Below are 18,935 nucleotides of genomic sequence, written 5' to 3'. Positions count from 1 at the left end.
GTTTTTCTTCTTCAGTTTATTAATATAGTGTATCACATTGATTGATTTGCATATATAGAAGAATCCTTGCATTCCTGGGATTATCCCCACTTGATCATGGTGTATGATCCTTTTAATGTACTGATGGATTCTGTTTGCTAGTATTTTGTTGAGGATTTTTGCATCTATGTTCATCAGTGATACTGGTCTGTGGTTTTCTTTTTTTATGCCATCTTTGTCTGGTTTTGGTGTCAGAGTGATGGTGGCCTCGTAGAATGAGTTTGGGAGTGTTCCTCCCTCTGTATATTTTGGAAGTTTGAGAAGGCTAGGTGTTAGCTCTTCTCTAAATGTTTGATAGAATTTGCCTGTGAAGCCATCTGGTCCTGGGCTTTTGTTTGTTGGAAGATTTTTAATCACAGTTTCAGTTTCAGTGCTTGTGATTGGTCCGTTTATACTTTGTTTCTTCCTGGTTCAGTCTCTGAAGGTTGTGCTTTTCTAAGAATTTGTCCATTTCTTCCAGGTTGGCATAGAGTTGCTTGTAGTAATCTCTCATGATTCTTTGTATGTTTGCAGTGTTAGTTGTTACTTCTCCTTTTTTTATTTCTGATTCTGTTGATTTGAGTTTTCTCCCTTTTTTTCTTGATGAGTCTGGCTAATGGTTTATCAATTTTGTTTATCTTCTCAAAGAACCAGCTTTTAGTTGTTTTGATCTTTGCTATTGTTTCCTTCATTTATTTTTCATTTATTTCTGCTCTGATCTTTATGATTTCTTTCCTTCTGCTCACTTTGGGGCTTTTTTGTTCTTCTATCTCTAATTGCTTTAGGTGTAAGGTTAGGTTGTTTGAGATTTTTCTTAAGCCTCTTGCTCTTTAATATCTCCAAAAACATTTCTTAAAGGAAAGAAAAAGAAGCCTCTGGCCTGTTTATTGGACAGGAGCTCAATTTCAGTTATTTTGAGAGGGCAGAAACACACTCCACCCATAACATTCAAAGCTCCTGCCAAGTGAGAATTTCTTTGCAAGTCAGTAGGTCAAGTAATAGAGTTGGTTGGAACTCATTTATCACTTAAAGATTTGCATTTAGGTCTGAATAATTTGAATATATTACTAGTTTGTACATTTTTCTGGAGAAGGGGGTTTCAAGGGGTAAAGTTTTTTCTTAGAACACAGTGCCACAATAGACTTTTTTCCCCTTGGGTTAGAAAATAAAGGGAGAAAGTAATGGCATTCTCATAGGGAGTATTTCCTACAATTCTAACATAGAATTTCCAATCTGAGGGCTGACATACTTTGAAAAGAAAGTCAGGATTATGCAGTGTAGGAATTGAAGCCCTCTCCTGAGCCAGGGATGTCGTCCTGAACTGCCTTCTTTATCTCATCCATCGCATACACCACAAAGGAACATACAGACCAACCACCCTCACCTCCTGTTCACTCACTTCTAGCCTCTCGTCCTTCCCTTGGCCTCTGCTCCCCCTTACTTGTCTTCTACCATTGCTGTGACTAAAATTTCTATGCAGGATCACCGGGACACCGAGTCCAGTGGCTTGTTTATAAATCTCTGTAGCATTTGGTCCTGTCCACTTTCTCTCCTCCCACTATTCCTGTGGTATTGGTCACTGAAGTTTTTGTCCATGTTTTTGCCTCTTGAGAGCACTTGAGCCAGACTGCCCGAGTTTGAATCCTAGCTTCACCACTTGCTAGTTGTGTGTCTGGGGCAAGTTATTTATCTTTTGGGTGCTTCAGTTTTCTCATCTATAAAATGGGGGTAGTGAAAAAACCTACTCCACAGGGTTGGTGTAATGTGCATAGGAGAATGTCTGGTACATAGTAAGGGTTCCTTAGGGGTGAGTTGTCATTATTGTCATTGTCTTCATCACCATCACCACCACCACCACCACCACCATCATCATCACTACCACGACCACCACCACTGCCACCACCATCACCACCACCACCACCACCATCATCACCATCACTACCACCACCACCACCGCCACCACCCTCATCACCATCACTACCACCATCACCACCACCACCATCACCACCACCACCACCATTACCATCACAACCACCACCACCACCACCACCATCACCATCACAACCACCACCATGACCACCATCACCACCGCCACCATGACCACCATCATCACCGTCATCACCACCACCACCACCACCATCACCATCACCACCACCACTACCACCACCACCACCACCATTACCATCACAACCACCACCACCACCACCACCATCACCATCACAACCACCACCATGACCACCATCACCACCGCCACCATGACCACCATCATCACCGTCATCACCACCACCACCACCACCACCACCATCACCATCACCACCACCACCATCACCACCACCCACCACCACCAACACCACCATCATCACCACCACCACCACCGTCATCATCACCATCGTCACCACCACCACCATTACCATAATCACCATCAGCACCATCATCATCATCATCAAAGGGCAGTTCTTGCTCTTTGCAGGCTTCTTGGCCTGCTTCCTACTTGCAGGTGTTCACTGCCTTTTTTCTTTCTTCCTTTCATAGGACCCATCTTCTCTTTGGGCTCTTCCTTGACAGTCTTGGGGTTTCCCACATTGATATCTTTGGTCCTAACCTTTTCCTGAGCCCCAGAGTTTAATTTCTAACCACTGGCTGGCCATTTACATTCAGAATTTTCTGAGCATTTTAAACCCAACCTGCCCAAATGGAATCCACTTTCTGGTCCTTCAGAGTCTCCTCTCTCCCTCCTTCCACCACTCCTCTTCCCTCCTTTCATCTTCATTGATGCCACCACAGACTTTCACAGCTCCTGCTGGGGAATCACAGGTAGAGCTTGGTCTTTATTTCCCCCACACCCCAGTCATCCAGTTGGGCTTCAGGGTCTGTTGAAGATTCCCTCCATGGTATCTTGGAATATGTCTTTGCCTTTCTCTTTCCACTATTGCTCCCTGGAACACACTCTTTGTATTAGTTTGCTCTGGCTGCCGTTGGGTGGCTTAAACAACAGAAGTTTATTTTCTTACAGTTCTAGAGGCTGGAAGTCCAAAATCAAGGTGCCAACAGGGTTGGTTTCTGGTGAGGACTCTCTCCTGGGCTTGTGGACAGCCACCTTCTCAAAGGCCTCACAGGGCCTTTCCTCTGTGCATGTGCTTCCCTGGTGTCTTGTCTTTTCTTATAAGGACACCATTCCTATTGGATTAGGGCCCCACCCTATGACCTTATTTAACCTTAATTACCTCCTTAAAGCCCTGTATCCAAAATACAGTCACATTGGGGATTAGGGCTTCAACATATGAATTTTGTGGGGGACACAGTTCAATCCATAACAGCCTTGGTGCTGCTGATGGTTTCACTGATCTCCTATCTCCCCTCTGTGATCCATGTTCATATAGAGGCAGGAACGATCTTTCTAAAACAATGGTCCCCAACCTTTTTGGCACTAGGGCCTGGTTTCATAGAACACAGTTTTTCCACGGACAGGGTTGGGGGCAGGGAGGGTTCAGGCGGTAATGCTAGTGATGGGGGAGATGGTTGAGGAGGAAATGCGAGCGATGGGGAGCGGCTATAAATGCAGGTGAAGCTTCGCTCACTTGCCTGCTGCTCACCTCCTGCTGTGCGGCCCAGTTCCTAACAGGCCACAGACGGGTACTAGTCCATGGCCTGGCGGTTGGGGATGCCTGTTCTAAAACAGAGCTCTGACCACCTCCCTCCCATTTCTAATAGCTTGACACAGCTCCCCCTTGCTTAGACGCAGTGTGAGGATTCCTGCTATGGGACTTTTGGGCTCTGTCCTTCAGTTCTTTACCCCTACTAATCTGGAAACTGGAGATAACTTTACCAACCCCGTGTTGCCATAGGATGACGTAAATGCTGACAAGTAATTGTTGTTTTGTTGTTATGAAAATCACGTTCGTGCTCCATAGTCTGCCGTTCAAGGTCCTCCATCACTTTGTTCCTCCGTGTGGTCCCCTGCCAGCAGCCTCCCCTCGTCTGGTGCTTGTTAGTGATGCAGGTGCTGCACTGTAATTAGATCCTCAGGTGATTGGTATGTGAGGGTCTGGTTCCTCACCTGCTTCTTAACTGCAGTCCAGCTTTCTCCTGGTGCAGAAAGGAGACAGGCCTTGGAGACAGACAACGTGGTTTCAAATCCCAGCTCCTGGAATTTGGTTTCAAATCCCAGCTTTGGGTGGGCGTGGATGTTTACAGACCCTGTCTCTGCTTTGTTTCCATCTGAAAAATGGGGACAGTCATAGCGCTTACCTCACAGGGGTTTTTCGAGGATTAATTGAGACATTGTGTAAATAATGGAGTCTCTACCCTTGTGATTTTAAATTGGATTTCATATTTGAAACTAAGTACCTTTTTGTGTGCTTGGTTCATGGTACTTTTTTTTAAATTGAGGTATTGTTAATTTACAATGTTGTGTGGTTTCAGGTGTACAGTAGAGTGATTTAGTTGTACATGTATATATATTCTTTTTCAGATTCTTCTTCATTTTAGGTTATTATAAGATATTAAGTATAGTTCCCTGTGCTATACAGTAGGTCCTTGTTGTTTACCTACTTTATATATAGTAGTGTGTATATGTTAATCCCAGACTCCTCATTTATCTCCCCTGACCATCTCCTTTGGTAACCATAAGTTTGTTTTCTATGTTGTTTTGTTTTGGTTTTGAGTCAAGGTTTCCTTACGTGGCACTGGGGGGGAAATGGCGGTGGTGTTTCTTAACCCCTCGGCCTCTGTACTGTCTCATGCTGATCATGGAGCAGGGTCCTGCTGGTTTTCCTCAGGCAGGATGTGACCAGCAAAGATATGATGGTGAGACTCCTTTTCCCGTGGAGGGTCAATCAGCTGCTTCTTCAGGGGAAGGTGGAGAGAATCCTTTCAGGTCTCAGCAGTGGCCAGGAACCAGAAAGGGTCTGTATGTCTATCCCTTTGTGACACTTCACCCCATTATGGCTGGGAGAGAGAGCCTGTTCCTTGCCGCTCCAGCTGCTTCAAGCCTACTTAACCCCATAAAGAGGAGTTCTTCTCAGTCAGTTTTAAAAAAACCTTTTCAAACTTACAGGAAGTTTGCAAGAATAAGAATACTAATGGGCTTCCCTGGTGGCGCAGTGGTTGAGAGTCCGCCTGCCGATGCAGGGGACACGGGTTCGCGCCCCGGTCCGGGAAGATCCCACATGCCACGGAGCAGCTGGGCCCGTGAGCCATGGCCCTGAGCCTGCGCGTCTGGAGCCTGTGCTCCGCAACGGGAGAGGCCACAACAGTGAGAGGCCCGCGTACCGCGAAAAAAAAAAAAAAAAAAGACGACAGCTCCATATTCTACCCAGATCATTCACCCACTGCTCACATTGTACCCCATCTGCTCTATCATTCTCACACGCATAGTAGTTTATTTTCTGAACCATTAGAGAGAAAGTTGCGTACATCATAGCACTTTGCCCCCAAATCCTTCCATTTGTACTTTCTAGGGAGAGGGATATTCTCTTACATAACCACAGTACAGTTGTAACTTCAGTAAATTCAATATTGATCCAATACTTCTATCTCATCTGCCATTGTATTCCAGTTTTTTTAAACTGACCCAGTAATGTCCTTTATAGAATTTCTTTTTTCTCTTTGGTTCAGAACCCAGTCTAGGATTAGGTATCATTTCTAGTTGTTATGTCTTTTTAGTCTCCTTCAATGTGGACCATTTTCACAGCTTTTTATGACATCAACATTTTTGAACAATGCAGCCTCTGCCTCTTTAAAAAAAAAAAAAAAAGAACCTTTCTCATTTTGGATTTGTGTGATGTTTCCTCATAATCAGATCCAGGTTCTGCATTCTTAGCGTGAATACCTCGTAAGTATTCAGGGTATCACATTTGAAGATTCATGTCCACCTGCCTCTCGAGTGATAGCAATGTTGATCATCCAGTAAAGGTAGTGTTCAGTTTCTCCCCCGTGTTGTTACTGTATTTTCCATTCCAACACCTAATTAATCTGTGGGGAGGCCCCAAAAGACCACGCATATATCCCACTTATAAAACTTTCTTCCTGATTCTTGCCTGAGTCTCTATGGTGACGGTGGATGCAGTGTTTTTCTCTAAGAGGCTTCCTTCTTCCTCTTTATTGATCTCCTTATTATTTGTATGGCATGTTAGTCTGGGTTCTTCAGAGAAATAGACCAATAGGATATCTATATCTATATATCTGCATCTATGTCTATAAATAAGAGATTTACTGTAAAGAATTGCCTCACAATTATGAAGCAGAGGAGTCCCAAGTAGTCACAGCTGGAAACCCAGGAAGGTTGATGATATACAGTAATTCCCCCTTATCTGTGGTTTCACTTTCTGTGCTTTCAGTTACCCGCAATTCTAAAACATTAAATGAAAAATTCCAGAAATGAACAGTTCATAAGTTTTAAATTGTTCACCGGTCTGAGTAGTGTGGTAAAAACTCGTGCTGTCTCACTCCTCCCCGCCTTTGACGTGAATCAGCCTTTTGTTCAGTGTATCCTGCCCGCTAGTCACTTGGTAGCCAGCTCAGTTATCAGATTGACTGTCACGGTATCACAGAGCTTGTGTTCAAGTAACCCTTGTTTTACTTAATAAAGGCCCCAAAACACAAAGAGTAGTGATGCTGGCAATTTGGGTATGCCAGAGAGAAGCCTTTAAGTGCTTCCTTTAAGTGAAAAGATGAAAGTTCTCAACTAATTAAGGAAAGAAAAATATTGTATGCTGAGGATGACGATCTACGGTAAGAATGATCTTCTATTTGTGAAATTGTGAAGAAGGAAAAAGAAATTCGTGCTAGTTTTGCTGTTGCATCTCAGACTGCGAAAGTTAACAGCCACAGTGCATGATAAATCCTTAGTTAAGGTGGAAAAGGCATTAAATTTGTATAATAAGGTATTTTGAGGAAGCGAGACCACGTTCACATAACTTTTATTAGTATATTTTTGTAATCATTCTATTATTAATTATTGTTAATCTCTTCCTGTGCCTAATTTATAAATTAAACTCTATCATAGGTATGTATGTATAGGAAAATTTCTCATGGTTTCTGCCCCCATTGGGGGTCTTGAAACGTATTCTTTACTAATAAGGGGGGCACTCCTCTACTTCTAGTTTGAGTCTGAAGGCCTGAGAATCGGGAAAGATGACGGTGTAAATTTCATTACAAGTCCAAGTCCAGACACAGAAGACTGATATCTTAGCTCGAAGACAGTCAGGCAGAGAGAGTGACTCTTCTGTTCAAGCCTTCAACAGATTGGATGAAGCACATCCACTTTGGGGAGGGCAGTCTGCTTTACTCAGTTTACCGATTAAAGTGTTAATCTTGTCCACAAACACCTTCACGGATGCAACTACAATAATGTTTAATCAAATATCTGGGTACCTCGTGATCCAGTCAAATTGACACATGCAGTTAACCATCGGATATGGACTCTTGGACTCCTATTTTTAATGGTTTATAATCCACTGCTATCCTTAATTATGTTGGTGATCAAATTGTCCTGTATTTGGCCAGCTGGCTGCTGTGTCATTATGACACGTTCACAGGATCTGATATCTGTGGCCTGGCACTCCTGTTGGGCAATTGCATCGTCTGTCTCTGTGCCCTGCAAGCTCCCTCCAAGTAAATTTTTGTGTGTTATATAGCTTTTCTGTAGACTATCTCTTGAACTCTTTCAAAATTAGGGAGAACCTGCCTAGACATATTTGAATGATGTGTTAACGGACAGGTAGAAACTTAATATTGTTTGTAGTCATTAGTACTTAACTCCGTTTCCATTTGCACTAACAGGAGTCATCCAGTGGGTTATTGCTCTGTGGTGTATACTTTACTGGCTGGAATATTAACTTCTGAGCTGCCCATGGGTGCCCTCTGCTGGCACTGCAGTGCATACACACTTTTCTGGGATTTTTCTTCTGCCCACTTTGTCTTTTGGTTGATTGGTCTCTCCAATTATCACACAATTATGGATCATGCAGTGCAAACAGTTTTGGAACCTGCTTTGTTTACTGATATCAAGAATATCTTTCCCTGTAAATATATACATTTCTACGTCATCATGTTCATGTTTGCATAGTTTTCTATTATGTGAATGTTCTATTTAGCATTTAAATAATCCACTTTTAGGAAGCATTTGTATTCTTTATTTTTTCTATTTTATATAGCACTAAAGTGGACATTCCTTGTATACAAACCATTCATATGTGACTTATTAAGTTGAACTTGATAAGTGGATAGGAATTTGACAGGTAAAAATATAGGGAAAAGAGACTAGTTGGAGAAAATTGCATAGGCCAAGTTTAGGATGTATTCAAGCAATAGGAAAATCAGGTTTGGCTGAAACGTGGTGGGGTAATAGTGCGAGATGGTTGGAAAGTAGGTATTGTAGGATTCTTTCTATTGAACTGATAGACTCCAACTCCAACCGTAAGTGAAGCAGAATCGAAATTTCTCTGTTTAATAACCGGGAACCCCAGGGCAGCTGGATCTAGGGACTCAGATGCTCTTGCTCTGTCCCTTTGCTGTCACCGATTGTCCCTCTGTCCCTTCCCAGGTTCTCTTGCCTGTTGGCATGGGGACAGAAAGAGCTCTCAGCTCCCCCAGCTGGACATATGGGAAGAGTCACTTTCTCCCATTACTCATTGAGTAAACATCAGGGAAGGTCTGTAGTTGGTGCTTTTGGAGGTCAGATGTCTACCCTTAGACTAGTCCCTGTGAGCACGGGGATGGGGTGTCTGCATGGGCCAGATCTGAAGCGCTAGCCCACACCTGTGCCCAGGGGCAGAGGCCGGAACCACGGAAGACTCTCCCCCAGGAACCCTGTGGAGAAGGTGAAGCGGGATTCTTCAAGGAAAAGAGGGTGCTGAAGAGACAAACAGGAGATGTCTGCACATATGGGCGCTGGTCCATACTGGAACGCTTCAGGTAGGTCTGCAGTCGGTGCGGTCAGTGACGAACGAAAAGAGGGAAAGGATGAAAAAGCCATATTATGTGTACACGTTGGATGAAGAGCTCTTGCTGGTGCTTCAGTATAGAGGTGGAAAACGTGGAGGTGATTCCTCTTGCCTGGACTGTGGCAGTAGACTCTGAGTCCCTCGTCTTTTTTTTTTTAATAATTAATTAATTAATTTTTGGCTGCATTGGGTCTCCGTTGCTGTGCACGGGCTTCTCATTGTGGTGGCCTCTCCTGCCGCGGAGCACAGGCTCTAGGTGCACGCGCTCCAGCAGTTGTGGCACATGGGCCCAGCTGCTCCACGGCGTGTGGGATCCTCCCGGTGAGTCCCCCTCTTTTAGCCTCTTTCTGTCTACAGTGCATCCTATACACTGTTTCCAGAGTCATCTTTATAAAACATTTCATCCTGTTTCCCCCTGGCTCAAACACCTTCTGTGGCTTTTTTTGCACATTATATTAAGTATAAAAATTTGTCACTCAAGGTCTTTAATGGTCTGTCCCTAAGCTACACTTGCATTTTTTATATCTTACAGCCCCCTTCTACTTAGTTTCTGAATCTTGAGCCTACTGAATTTTTTTGCCATTCCATTAACATATCCCATGCTTTTCCCACCCCTGGTTCGCTGTTCTTATTTTCCTCACGTGCTAGAATGTATTGACTGCGACCTGACTGGAGAACTACAGCTGGTTCAAAGAGACAGATTTTACATAACGGTCCTAAGATTATACCTAAGCAAGTAGAGTAAAAATTTGAGACATCATTTAAATTCTGAATGCTCCTGTTTATAAATAAGGCATGCAGTGTCTGCATAAGCTGTTATTTCCTTTCTTCACTCCACGTGGATTAGAGCGAGGACAGCAGTCCAGAATGCAGCCCCTGCCCTGGAGGGAAGGCTGTCCGGGCCCAGAGGGACTGGCAGGTGGACACATCACATCCTGTGTGCTGCTGGCGGAAGGGAGAGCTGGAGAAGGCAGGGCTTCCGAGAAGAGATGGCGTTTCTGCCTGAGTCTTGAAAGACGAATGAGCTTAGCAGGCAGAAAAAAGGCAGCATTTCAGGCAGAGGGTGTAGCATGGCGGTCCACACCAAAGATCAAGGACATGGGAATTTTGAGGGTTCTGAGGAGCTTGGAGGTGGCTGCGGCTTGCTCTGTTACCTGTGTCGGTGCTAATATCTTTTATCTTAGTTCCGGCTGCTGTAATAAGTTACCACAGAATTGGGAGGCTTATAACAACAGACATTTGTTTCTCACAGTTCTGGAGGCTGGGAAGTTCAAGGTTGGTTGATTTGATCCTGGTGAGAGCCCTTTTCCTGTTGGCAGATGGCTCTCGTCTTGCGTCCTCATGTGGTGGAGAGAGAGCTCGAGTTAGCTCTCCTTCTTTTTTTGGGAAGACACTAATCCCATCAGGGCCCCAATCCTCTTGGCCTCATCTAAACCTAATCATCTCCTAATACCATCATATTGGGGGTTAGGGATTCAACATATGCATTGTGAAGAGACACAAACAATCAGCCTGTAACACTTTCTAACACTTGTGGCTCAAGGAGGAAGCATGAGAATGGAGAAATGTTTTTTTCCACCAGTGATTTGGTGACCACGTGTAGAGTGTTGAAAGGGTCAGTGGCCCCATTAACCACATCTAGTCCAAGAACGTAACTGATGCCTGCCCTATCTCAGTAAGAGATACTATGGATTTCAAGAAACCAGCCAACTCATTTTTTCCAATAATAAGAAACCATTTATTCTATTTCTAAATATAGAATAAACAGCATTTATAGTTGCCCAAATTTTGGTATCTCTTAGGAGAAAAACACAGGTTGATTTTTTGTTGTTGTTGTTACAACTAAACTTTTTAAAAACTTAGATAGACTTGCCAAAAATAGAGTACAACATGAGACTAACAGAAAAAAAAATAGAAGATAACTCTTAAGATGAATATAGACTGTCTTGGTGCATATATATTTTATACACTAGCCACAGATTTTTTTTTCATGCTTAAAATACTTTGTTTCATATTTGCTTCCAATCCAGGGACAGTATATTGAGTTCCCGTTTTATCAGGTGGATTTGAAAAGGTAGAACACGGCCTTTTTTTTTGTTATGCAGTAACAGACCATCTCCCGCCTACGGGAGGGGTTGCTTTTATTTTCACCTCTTTAATATGAGCTGAGCCACGTGGGTGAAAGCAGCAGGAACCGTAAATGCTGTCGCTCTGGCAAAGGCCAGGGTTAGCTCAGAAAGGGTCTGTGAAGAGGCTGGGAAGCGGATCTGGTGACTTAGAAGTTTTGTTTTATTAGCCAACCAGGACGGTTGCTGTGCAGGTCGTGTTCGCACCCAGGCTATTGCCACCCCTGCAGGCCTGACCTTGGTTAACAAGGAAGGGGCAGGGGGATCTGGGCGCTTCACCTGCAGGGCTTTTCTTCTCTTGAAACGGAAACACCATCTTTGCAGAAAAGGGAAGGGAAGGGAAGGAAAAGAAAAGAGAGGAAGACAAGTCAGACTGACATTTTTGTTACACTAAAGCCAGACGTTGCTTTAGATAAAGTCATCTTGGAAATGGAGGTTTAGTTCTCTACCAAGCCACACACAGAAAGCCGGTTGCTTAACCAGGAAGCTTGGCTCTCAGGACTCCACTCTAATCCAGGGTGGAAAAAAAGTAGCCCCCAGATGGCATTTGTGGGAGATTACTGGCTGGTAATCCTTCCTTGTCCTAGAAGATTAAGTCTGCCCTGGTGTAGTTGTGGTCAGCTGAGTGATTTAAAAAAATAATAAATTGTGGTTTCTTGTCAATCTGCCAGTGTCTGACATTTGCTTGAACTGTTTGTACATCGGGGCCATGTTGCGGCACCAGGTCCTCCTTTGTTTATTGAAGAAAACTCCAGCAAGCTTGGTTTCCTGTCCAGGTTGTTGGTTGTTGGCTGAAATGAACAGCAGGTGGTGACTAGAGCCTTTCCTCAGGTTGCTGGGGAGAAGTCATTTATTAAACAGCCCTCTTGTCCCAAGGGCGTGACGGCTGCACCTGGGCCAGGAAGCCAAGCTCTCAGAAACCTGGGCTTGATTTTTTTCGCGCGATTGCCCAGTGCAGTGATCCGAGGGAATATGGGCAGAGCAGCGCTCAACTGAGGAAGAGCAGGCGGTGATAGAGCTATGCGTTCTGCATTCATCTGGAATGGACAGTAGAGAGATGGATTTTTACGAGGACTACCAGTCCCCGTTTGATTTTAACACAGGAGTGAACAGAAACTATCTCTACCTGTCTCCTAGTGGAAATACATCCCCACCAGGATCACCTACTCTTCAGAAGTTTGGTAACTACTAGTTTTCGAAAGTTAAGTTTGCTGTAATGAAACCTGTACACAACTTGGGATTTGCCGGGCCTTAAAATTCTTAGTGTAAAAAGGTACCGGGATATTGCTCTGTTGCCACTCGTTCGTGAAGCTGCTACAGATTCCAAGCAGAGAGCTAGATGGCTCATTAAATATTTAGAATATATGTTATATATTTAAATATATATATAAATAAACGGAAACTTAGATTTTATTTATTTTTTAATCTTGTATTGGAGTATAGTTGATTTACAGTGTTGTGTTAGTTTCAGGTGTACCGCAGAGGGATTCAGTTATACATATACATATATCTATTCTTTTGCGGATTCTTTTCCCATACAGGATATTACAGAATATTGAGTAGATTTTAAAGGTAGAACTATTTGTATGGGCATTAGAGGTCTTCTGATCACCTTGAGTTCATTGAGCTGATAAATAACAAAAATGGGGGAATCCGAACGCTTCTGGTCACCTATGTAATTTATGAAGATCCCCCCTCCCCCCAATCTTGTCTTTGCGAAAATGAGGCTTAAGCATCTGAAACACTGACTAAATTCAAGGTTCTGCTAAGGGAGGGCCTGGATTTTGTTCTGGAATACTGTGAGCAACATGCAGAGATATCCAGGTGAGAGATTTTGAGAGAAAAACTCAAAGCTGCTAGACCTTTGGAAGCAGTCATTGCTTCCCAGGTGCTGCTCTAAGATTGCTCTGCAGGCCCGGAGCAACCATCAAGGAAGGGCTCAGTTTGTCGGTACCGGCAGCACAGAGCTGGAAGCAGCCTCGGCCACGTCCAGGCCAATCCCCTCACTTTACAGCTAACACTTGGAGACGGTTAAACGACCTCTGTGACTTGCCAGAGAGGTAAGCAGATTTTCCTAGAAGTTAATGTTTCCCTTACTAACGAAGAGTAGGTCACATTTCTCTCTTCTTAAGCTTAAAAAGTGGGTAAATTAGGAAAAAGATGATAAAGGCCACAACACGAAACCTAGTTGTAAGTATTTTGGGGAGCACGCTAAAGCAGCATGCCTCTCGCCATTGGTCACAATCCGTGGCCACCTGTGGGGGTGTAGTTTGGATTTCCAGGAATGGAAAATTGTTGACAGTAACAGGGTAGAGCTGATCTCCAGCAGTTGGGGACTGGCAGGCAGCAGCTGGGTGCCTGCCCCCAAAGGATGACCTCCTCCATCCTCACCTCTCAGTCCTATGTGTAGGAAATGCTTCAAGAGCAACACACAGTAGGAAGTTAGAGCTCAATGACAGAGTGAAGCCTAAGTGACATTGGCCGTGGGAGCTGGGACCGTAGTGACCTGACCTCAGTTAGATCTTGGTGATCAGTGTGCAAGGCTTCGAGATTCCCAGGAGGATTCTGCCGCTCGTTTGAGGTATCTCTCAGTCTTTTTATGTCTCTGTTCCACCTCCTTTTACTTTTCCCAGCTGTAGTATTTGCTGCCTTTGGATGTTTTCTGTTAAAACAGAAGCAGTGGGTAGGGTTGAGTGTGTCTCTAGGCAAATTTTGAACAATTACCTCCCCAATTCCTACTAGCAATCTGTAAGAGTCTGGGCTCATGGGATTCGACACAGAATGATTAAAAAAAAAGAAAAAGCAGTGAACAACAAAAACTGAAAACAAACTCGTGTACCCACCAGTGCTCATGAGATTTATTAGTTTGTGATAATTTAAAAAAAAGGAACAGTGGAGAGAGCAGTAAAACAAACAGAAACCCCCATAAGCAGTCACCTAGTAAGAACATGGTGACTCTAAAATAAGCAAATCAAAGTGGGGATCTCCAGTCTCTGTGCCCAGGACTACTCGGGGCGCAAGAAGCTTGCAAATCTGTTTGAACATCAAATGTGAGGTGTAGATGGAATGAGTACTGTCTTCTGTATGTGTGCAGCCTTTGTATTTCTAGATAGGAGTGCTTAGGATGGATTCCTACATTATAAATCCATTTAAAAGCTCACGTGGCTATTGACCACTACGCATTTTCCTAATCAGCAGACAAGTAGTACAAAAAAAGGACTGATGTTAAAAGGAATCATAGGGCTTCCCTGGTGGCGCAGTGGTTGAGAGTCCACCTGCCGATGCAGGGGACACGGGTTCGTGCCCCAGTCGGGGAAGATCCCACATGCCGCGGAACGGCTGGGCCCGTGAGCCATGGCCGCTGGGCCTGCGCGTCCGGAGCCTGTGCTCCGCAACGGGAGAGGCCACAACAGTGAGAGGCCCGCGTACCGCAAAAAAAAAAAAAAAAAGGAATCATACTCAGAAAGGCTGGGAACACTGATCTGAAAAACATATTCTTTGATATTTATCCAAAATGCCATCATGGGGCAAATGAGAAGGTAACAAGATTTAATCTGTGGGTAGAATGTTCCTCAGAAGCAATCTGAGTGAAGGACAGGATGAGGGCCAGTGCCTGGAACAAGAAGAGGTCTTTTATCAGGGACTTTAAAACTCTCTTGGTACAGCCAGCCCATGTTCAGAAATGCCATATACTTCTTGATCCACAACTCTCATAGATACAAATGTCAATAGCTGAAGCAGAATCCTGTGAAACAGAACTTATCCTTACTATGTGTGATGTACTCTGATATATTATTCCATTTCTTCTTTTAAAAATGCTCATTTGGTACTGCTAAATGGATTTCACAGTGCATAGTTTGAAAAACACCGATTTCAGATTCTGGAATACAAAGCTCCATTAGGGGTGTCAGTCTTTTGTTCACTGCTTTTCCCCCAGCACCTGGAACAGTGCTTGACAGCTGTGGTTCAACAAGTATTGTTGGTTGAATGAATGAGTGAATGAATGAATGAATGAAATGAAACTGGCAAAGAGTAAATCACACTGCAGTTCATTTTACAGATGTGAACATGGAGGCCAAGAGAGGTGTTAAGTCCCCGAATCACAAAGTTTAGCCTAAGTCGGGACTCATACTCACCCTCAGTTCTCAAATCAGTGTGTTTTTTTTTTCCTTTGGTTTGTTTGTTTTTTGATCACAGGAAATCTCCACCTGTCTGGTAACGGATATCATACAACAGGTTAATCATTTAAGGCCTAACCTTTCCTTTGGTCAAGGGTCTTAAGTGGGGTAGTTTGTTGATTCCTCATGTGCTGCTTGGACCTGAACTTCCCATGTTGCCATGCGGTCAGCAGAGTGGCCTCACAGCTGGTTTCCTTGGCTGCGTTTTTCTCTTCCATCCTGTGAACATCTACAAGGAAAACTTCCCAAATGTTATTTATGTAGACTCACTCTTTCTCTTAAGGATTTTCTAACGTACAGAAAGATGCAGCCCTAGTTTATAAAAAAAAACCCTTTGGTTATTTCTAGTGGTTTCAGGAAATAGGAACCATTTAAAACTCTGACATTTTAGTTTCGTGCTGTCGTATTTGAAACTCTAACAACACGGGAAAAACTCGAACTGAAATGTCCTTTTCATTCTCTTTTATACCCCTTCTTGATTTCTACTCTGTGCCATTCTCTCTTCTTTTTAGGGAAGGTGTCATCACTTCTTGAAAGTTTTTCAGGATTGTCAAGGTCTTAAATATCAAATATATGGTTTACAAAATAAAAATCTGAGCAGAATTGAAGAGATGTAGAACCTTCTTATTCCTACAGAGGAGATTTGAGGATGGAGTGACTTCCCCGTTGGGGATCCCCAAATTCCTCCATGGCTGACCTTTCACCCCCTTTCATGGAGTGCCCCAGTTTTGCCAGTTTTACACTTGATTGGGGCTGTGGGGACAGATGGCTCTGAAATAATCGGCTAAAGATTTTTTTTCCTCTTTCTCTCTTTTTTTTTTTGTTTTTTTAAGATGAAAGAGATTCAAGGGTCAGTTTAAGAATATCTGGAGAGAGGTTAACTGGTTTTATCAATATGATTCTGGATACAAATTTTAAAGATTCTTGGTATGGTGAAAACTGCATGCTGTGGGATTGGTTCTAACTCTTGGAACTCCAGCAAGTGTGTTGGGAAATAAAACCTTGAGATAAATTCTTTCCTCATTAACAAAGAATGTGTTCTTCATTATGTTTCTTACACACTTGTGTTAATTAGGACTTTAAAATTGTTTCTATATTAACCATAATTAGTTATTCATCTTTACAATATATTGCAGATCCAAAAAAAAAAAGTCTGGAGAGGCACATGAAACATTTGAAAATACGAATATGTTCTCCCTTTGCTGTCTTTTCTTCCTCCTCCACTCTTCCTGGGAAGTGAAGTTCGGGGAGGGTGACCTTTTTTCTTGGGCAGGAAGTTGACTGCTGCGTCAGGCCCTGTTTTCAGAGTTGAGTCCCAGGAGCACGGTGGCCCGTCTGGCCAGAGAGCTCTCTTCCCCCTTTTGCGTCGGTGCTGTCTGCCTCCCCTCCCCGGCTTGCAGGAATTTCCTCTTTGAGGACCCTGTCACTGCCCAGTTCATCTCCTGGGTTCCTGGGTCGCCCCCCTGGGTGGAGTGACTCGAGTTTCCTCAGCTTTCTTGTTGCTTGCTGTCTCCACGACAATCACTCCACTCATTTTTCTCTCCTAAGGTTTTACTGTTCTCACCATAAGCAAATATGGGAAAATCACAGCCTTAAGGAGTATCAAGGTTTCACAGCCCGTGCTCCTGAATCTCTTTCTTCTGAAAATAATCAATGTCAAATAGCAGGTGTCAGAGGCTCCCTTGCCCGAAGTCAGTGGGGCACTTTTGCCCCCCTGTGGGCATTTGGCCACATCTGGAGGAGATTTCAAGACGGTTTGGTTGCTACCGCTGGGTGCAGGAGGGGCTGCTGCAGACACTGAGTGGGTGGATGCCTGGGATGCCCCGTGGGACGCTGCATAGGATACCCCCTGCCAAGAACTGTCCTGCTCTAAATGTCCACCATGTCACAGTTGGGAAGCCTCGTCTTAAGTGGGTCCTTTGCTTTTAGGGTCTCTTAAGGATAACCACTTTGGTGTGAGGACCTCCAAGCATTCCTCCCCCTCTTCTGGATTTTGTTACATCCGGAAACAAAGAATGAGGCACAGAAAGTTGGAGCCCCAAGCACAGACTTTTAAGGGGAAAAATTTTTATCTTGTGATCTTTGTGGATATGACCACTAAAGATATTTTGAACTATATGTTATATACATATATATATATATATATTTTTTTTTGGTGGTATCTCTAGGTTAAAAAAAGGGGCTGCAGATTTCTTCTTGGATATGCTTAAAGAAAACAACCCAGAGACTGAAGTTTCTTATTCGTCCTCTTGTCTTAAAGCCATCGTTGCCTCTTTGAAGACTGTGTAAGGGAGGTGTATACAGTTTTACTTTCCAGAGAAGCTTCTAGGCCTTGATTACCCTCTTACAAATTCTCCCTTGGGTAGACAGTGTTAACATTCAGACTTCAGTAGCCGATACCTTACACTTCTCTTGTGGCACCTTCTTCCCTCCTAACTGAATGTTCTTGGAGGTGGCTGATGTTATATTCTTCCTGCTCTGAGACCATTAGCGCCCCACCTATTCAACCACGGAGCGTTTGCCGTGTACACACCTTCTGTGTAACGTGAAGGTAGGTGCCCTGCTCCAAATGGTAGCAATCTATTAGATTATGTATGACGCAGAGTTGTATTGCTTCAGAAAAGTGACATTTTACGTCTGTTTTAAATAGGTAAACCTTTTTAGGTGAAAGCAGTGAAGTGAGAATGAAATACATAAAATAAAAAGAGGGGCAAGGTAGACCAGGATGGGAGACGGGGTTCCTATCTCTCCCTCTGACTCCACGGGGTGCCTTCCTACAATTCATTTATTCAGAGAGTATTGCTGAGTATCTCCTGCGTGCCAGACACTCTGCACCAGATACTGTGCGGGGCCGAAGCTACGTGTTCGGAGCGCAGTGCTAAGGTCAAATACTGCCCAGCTGGCTGCGTTCTAAGTACAGTAGGCAATATACGGAGGGGTATTGGGCCCAGAGCAGCCCGGGCCACCAGGTCTGGAGAATTTCCTCCAAGAGCAGGAGACTTTTCCTTACTGGTTTATTGAAATGAATGGGACTTGGAAATAAGGAGAGGGTTTCAGGAAGAGAAAATAACATGTGCAAAGACAGAAAGGAGAGCATGATGTGGAAAGAGAGGGTGGAGGTGGTTGTACGACATCGTGAATGTAATTAATGCCGCTGACCTTCACGCTTAAAAATGGTTAAGATGGCAAATGGTATGTTATATATTTTACCATAATAAAAAAAATCAGAGAGGAAAAGTAAGTAGGGGAGGCAGCTTATCTTAACTTACTTCTTAATACGTTCCTTAAAAAAAATAAACCCTTCAAATAACATGTTTGCAGAGGAACTGCAGTTTGGAAGATGCAGCGAGCGCACGGGGGTGGGTGTGGGCGTGAGGACAGTAGCAGGAGATGGGATAGGTGGGCTCCAGATTGTCAAGAGCAGTGAGCTTTACTAGCAGGTGGGCAGCCATACAAGGACGTATGGCAGGCAAGGAGTGCCGTGGTCAGAGTCATGTTTTAGAAAGATCCCTCTGTTGGCAGGGCAGTGAATGGATTGGAGGGGACAGAGACCATCAAGGAGCTTTGGGGGCAAGAATCTAAGCAAAACATAGGAAGAGCCTTGACTAAGGCAGGGGTAGTGGGATTGGTGGTAGAGGGTGAAGTGGACTCCTTGGGAGAGGGAGATG

At 43.9% G+C, this 18,935-nt stretch overlaps 1 protein-coding gene across 5 annotated transcripts in view; it reads left to right on the top strand.

Annotated features, from left to right (window-relative positions):
- TPD52 (tumor protein D52) overlaps positions 1 to 18,935 on the top strand; it is a 121,305-nt gene that overhangs the window by 65,247 nt on the left and 37,123 nt on the right. For 3 of the 5 annotated variants that reach the window (XM_060287000.1, XM_060286999.1, XM_060286998.1), the window contains exon 1: positions 12,117 to 12,270. The exons of 1 other annotated variant lie outside the window; for it this stretch is intronic. In XM_060287000.1, coding sequence (XP_060142983.1) covers positions 12,132 to 12,270 — 139 coding nt within the window. In that variant the 5' untranslated portion in view covers positions 12,117 to 12,131. Of the gene's footprint in view, positions 1 to 8,819; positions 8,935 to 12,116; positions 12,271 to 18,935 lie in introns of those variants that run through there. One more of the 5 variants, XM_060287001.2, reaches the window with a different exon arrangement.

Source organism: Globicephala melas, chromosome 17 (genome assembly GCF_963455315.2).
Source record: "Globicephala melas chromosome 17, mGloMel1.2, whole genome shotgun sequence".
Taxonomy (NCBI): domain Eukaryota; kingdom Metazoa; phylum Chordata; class Mammalia; order Artiodactyla; family Delphinidae; genus Globicephala; species Globicephala melas.
This window is presented reverse-complemented; position numbering and strand designations above follow the sequence as displayed.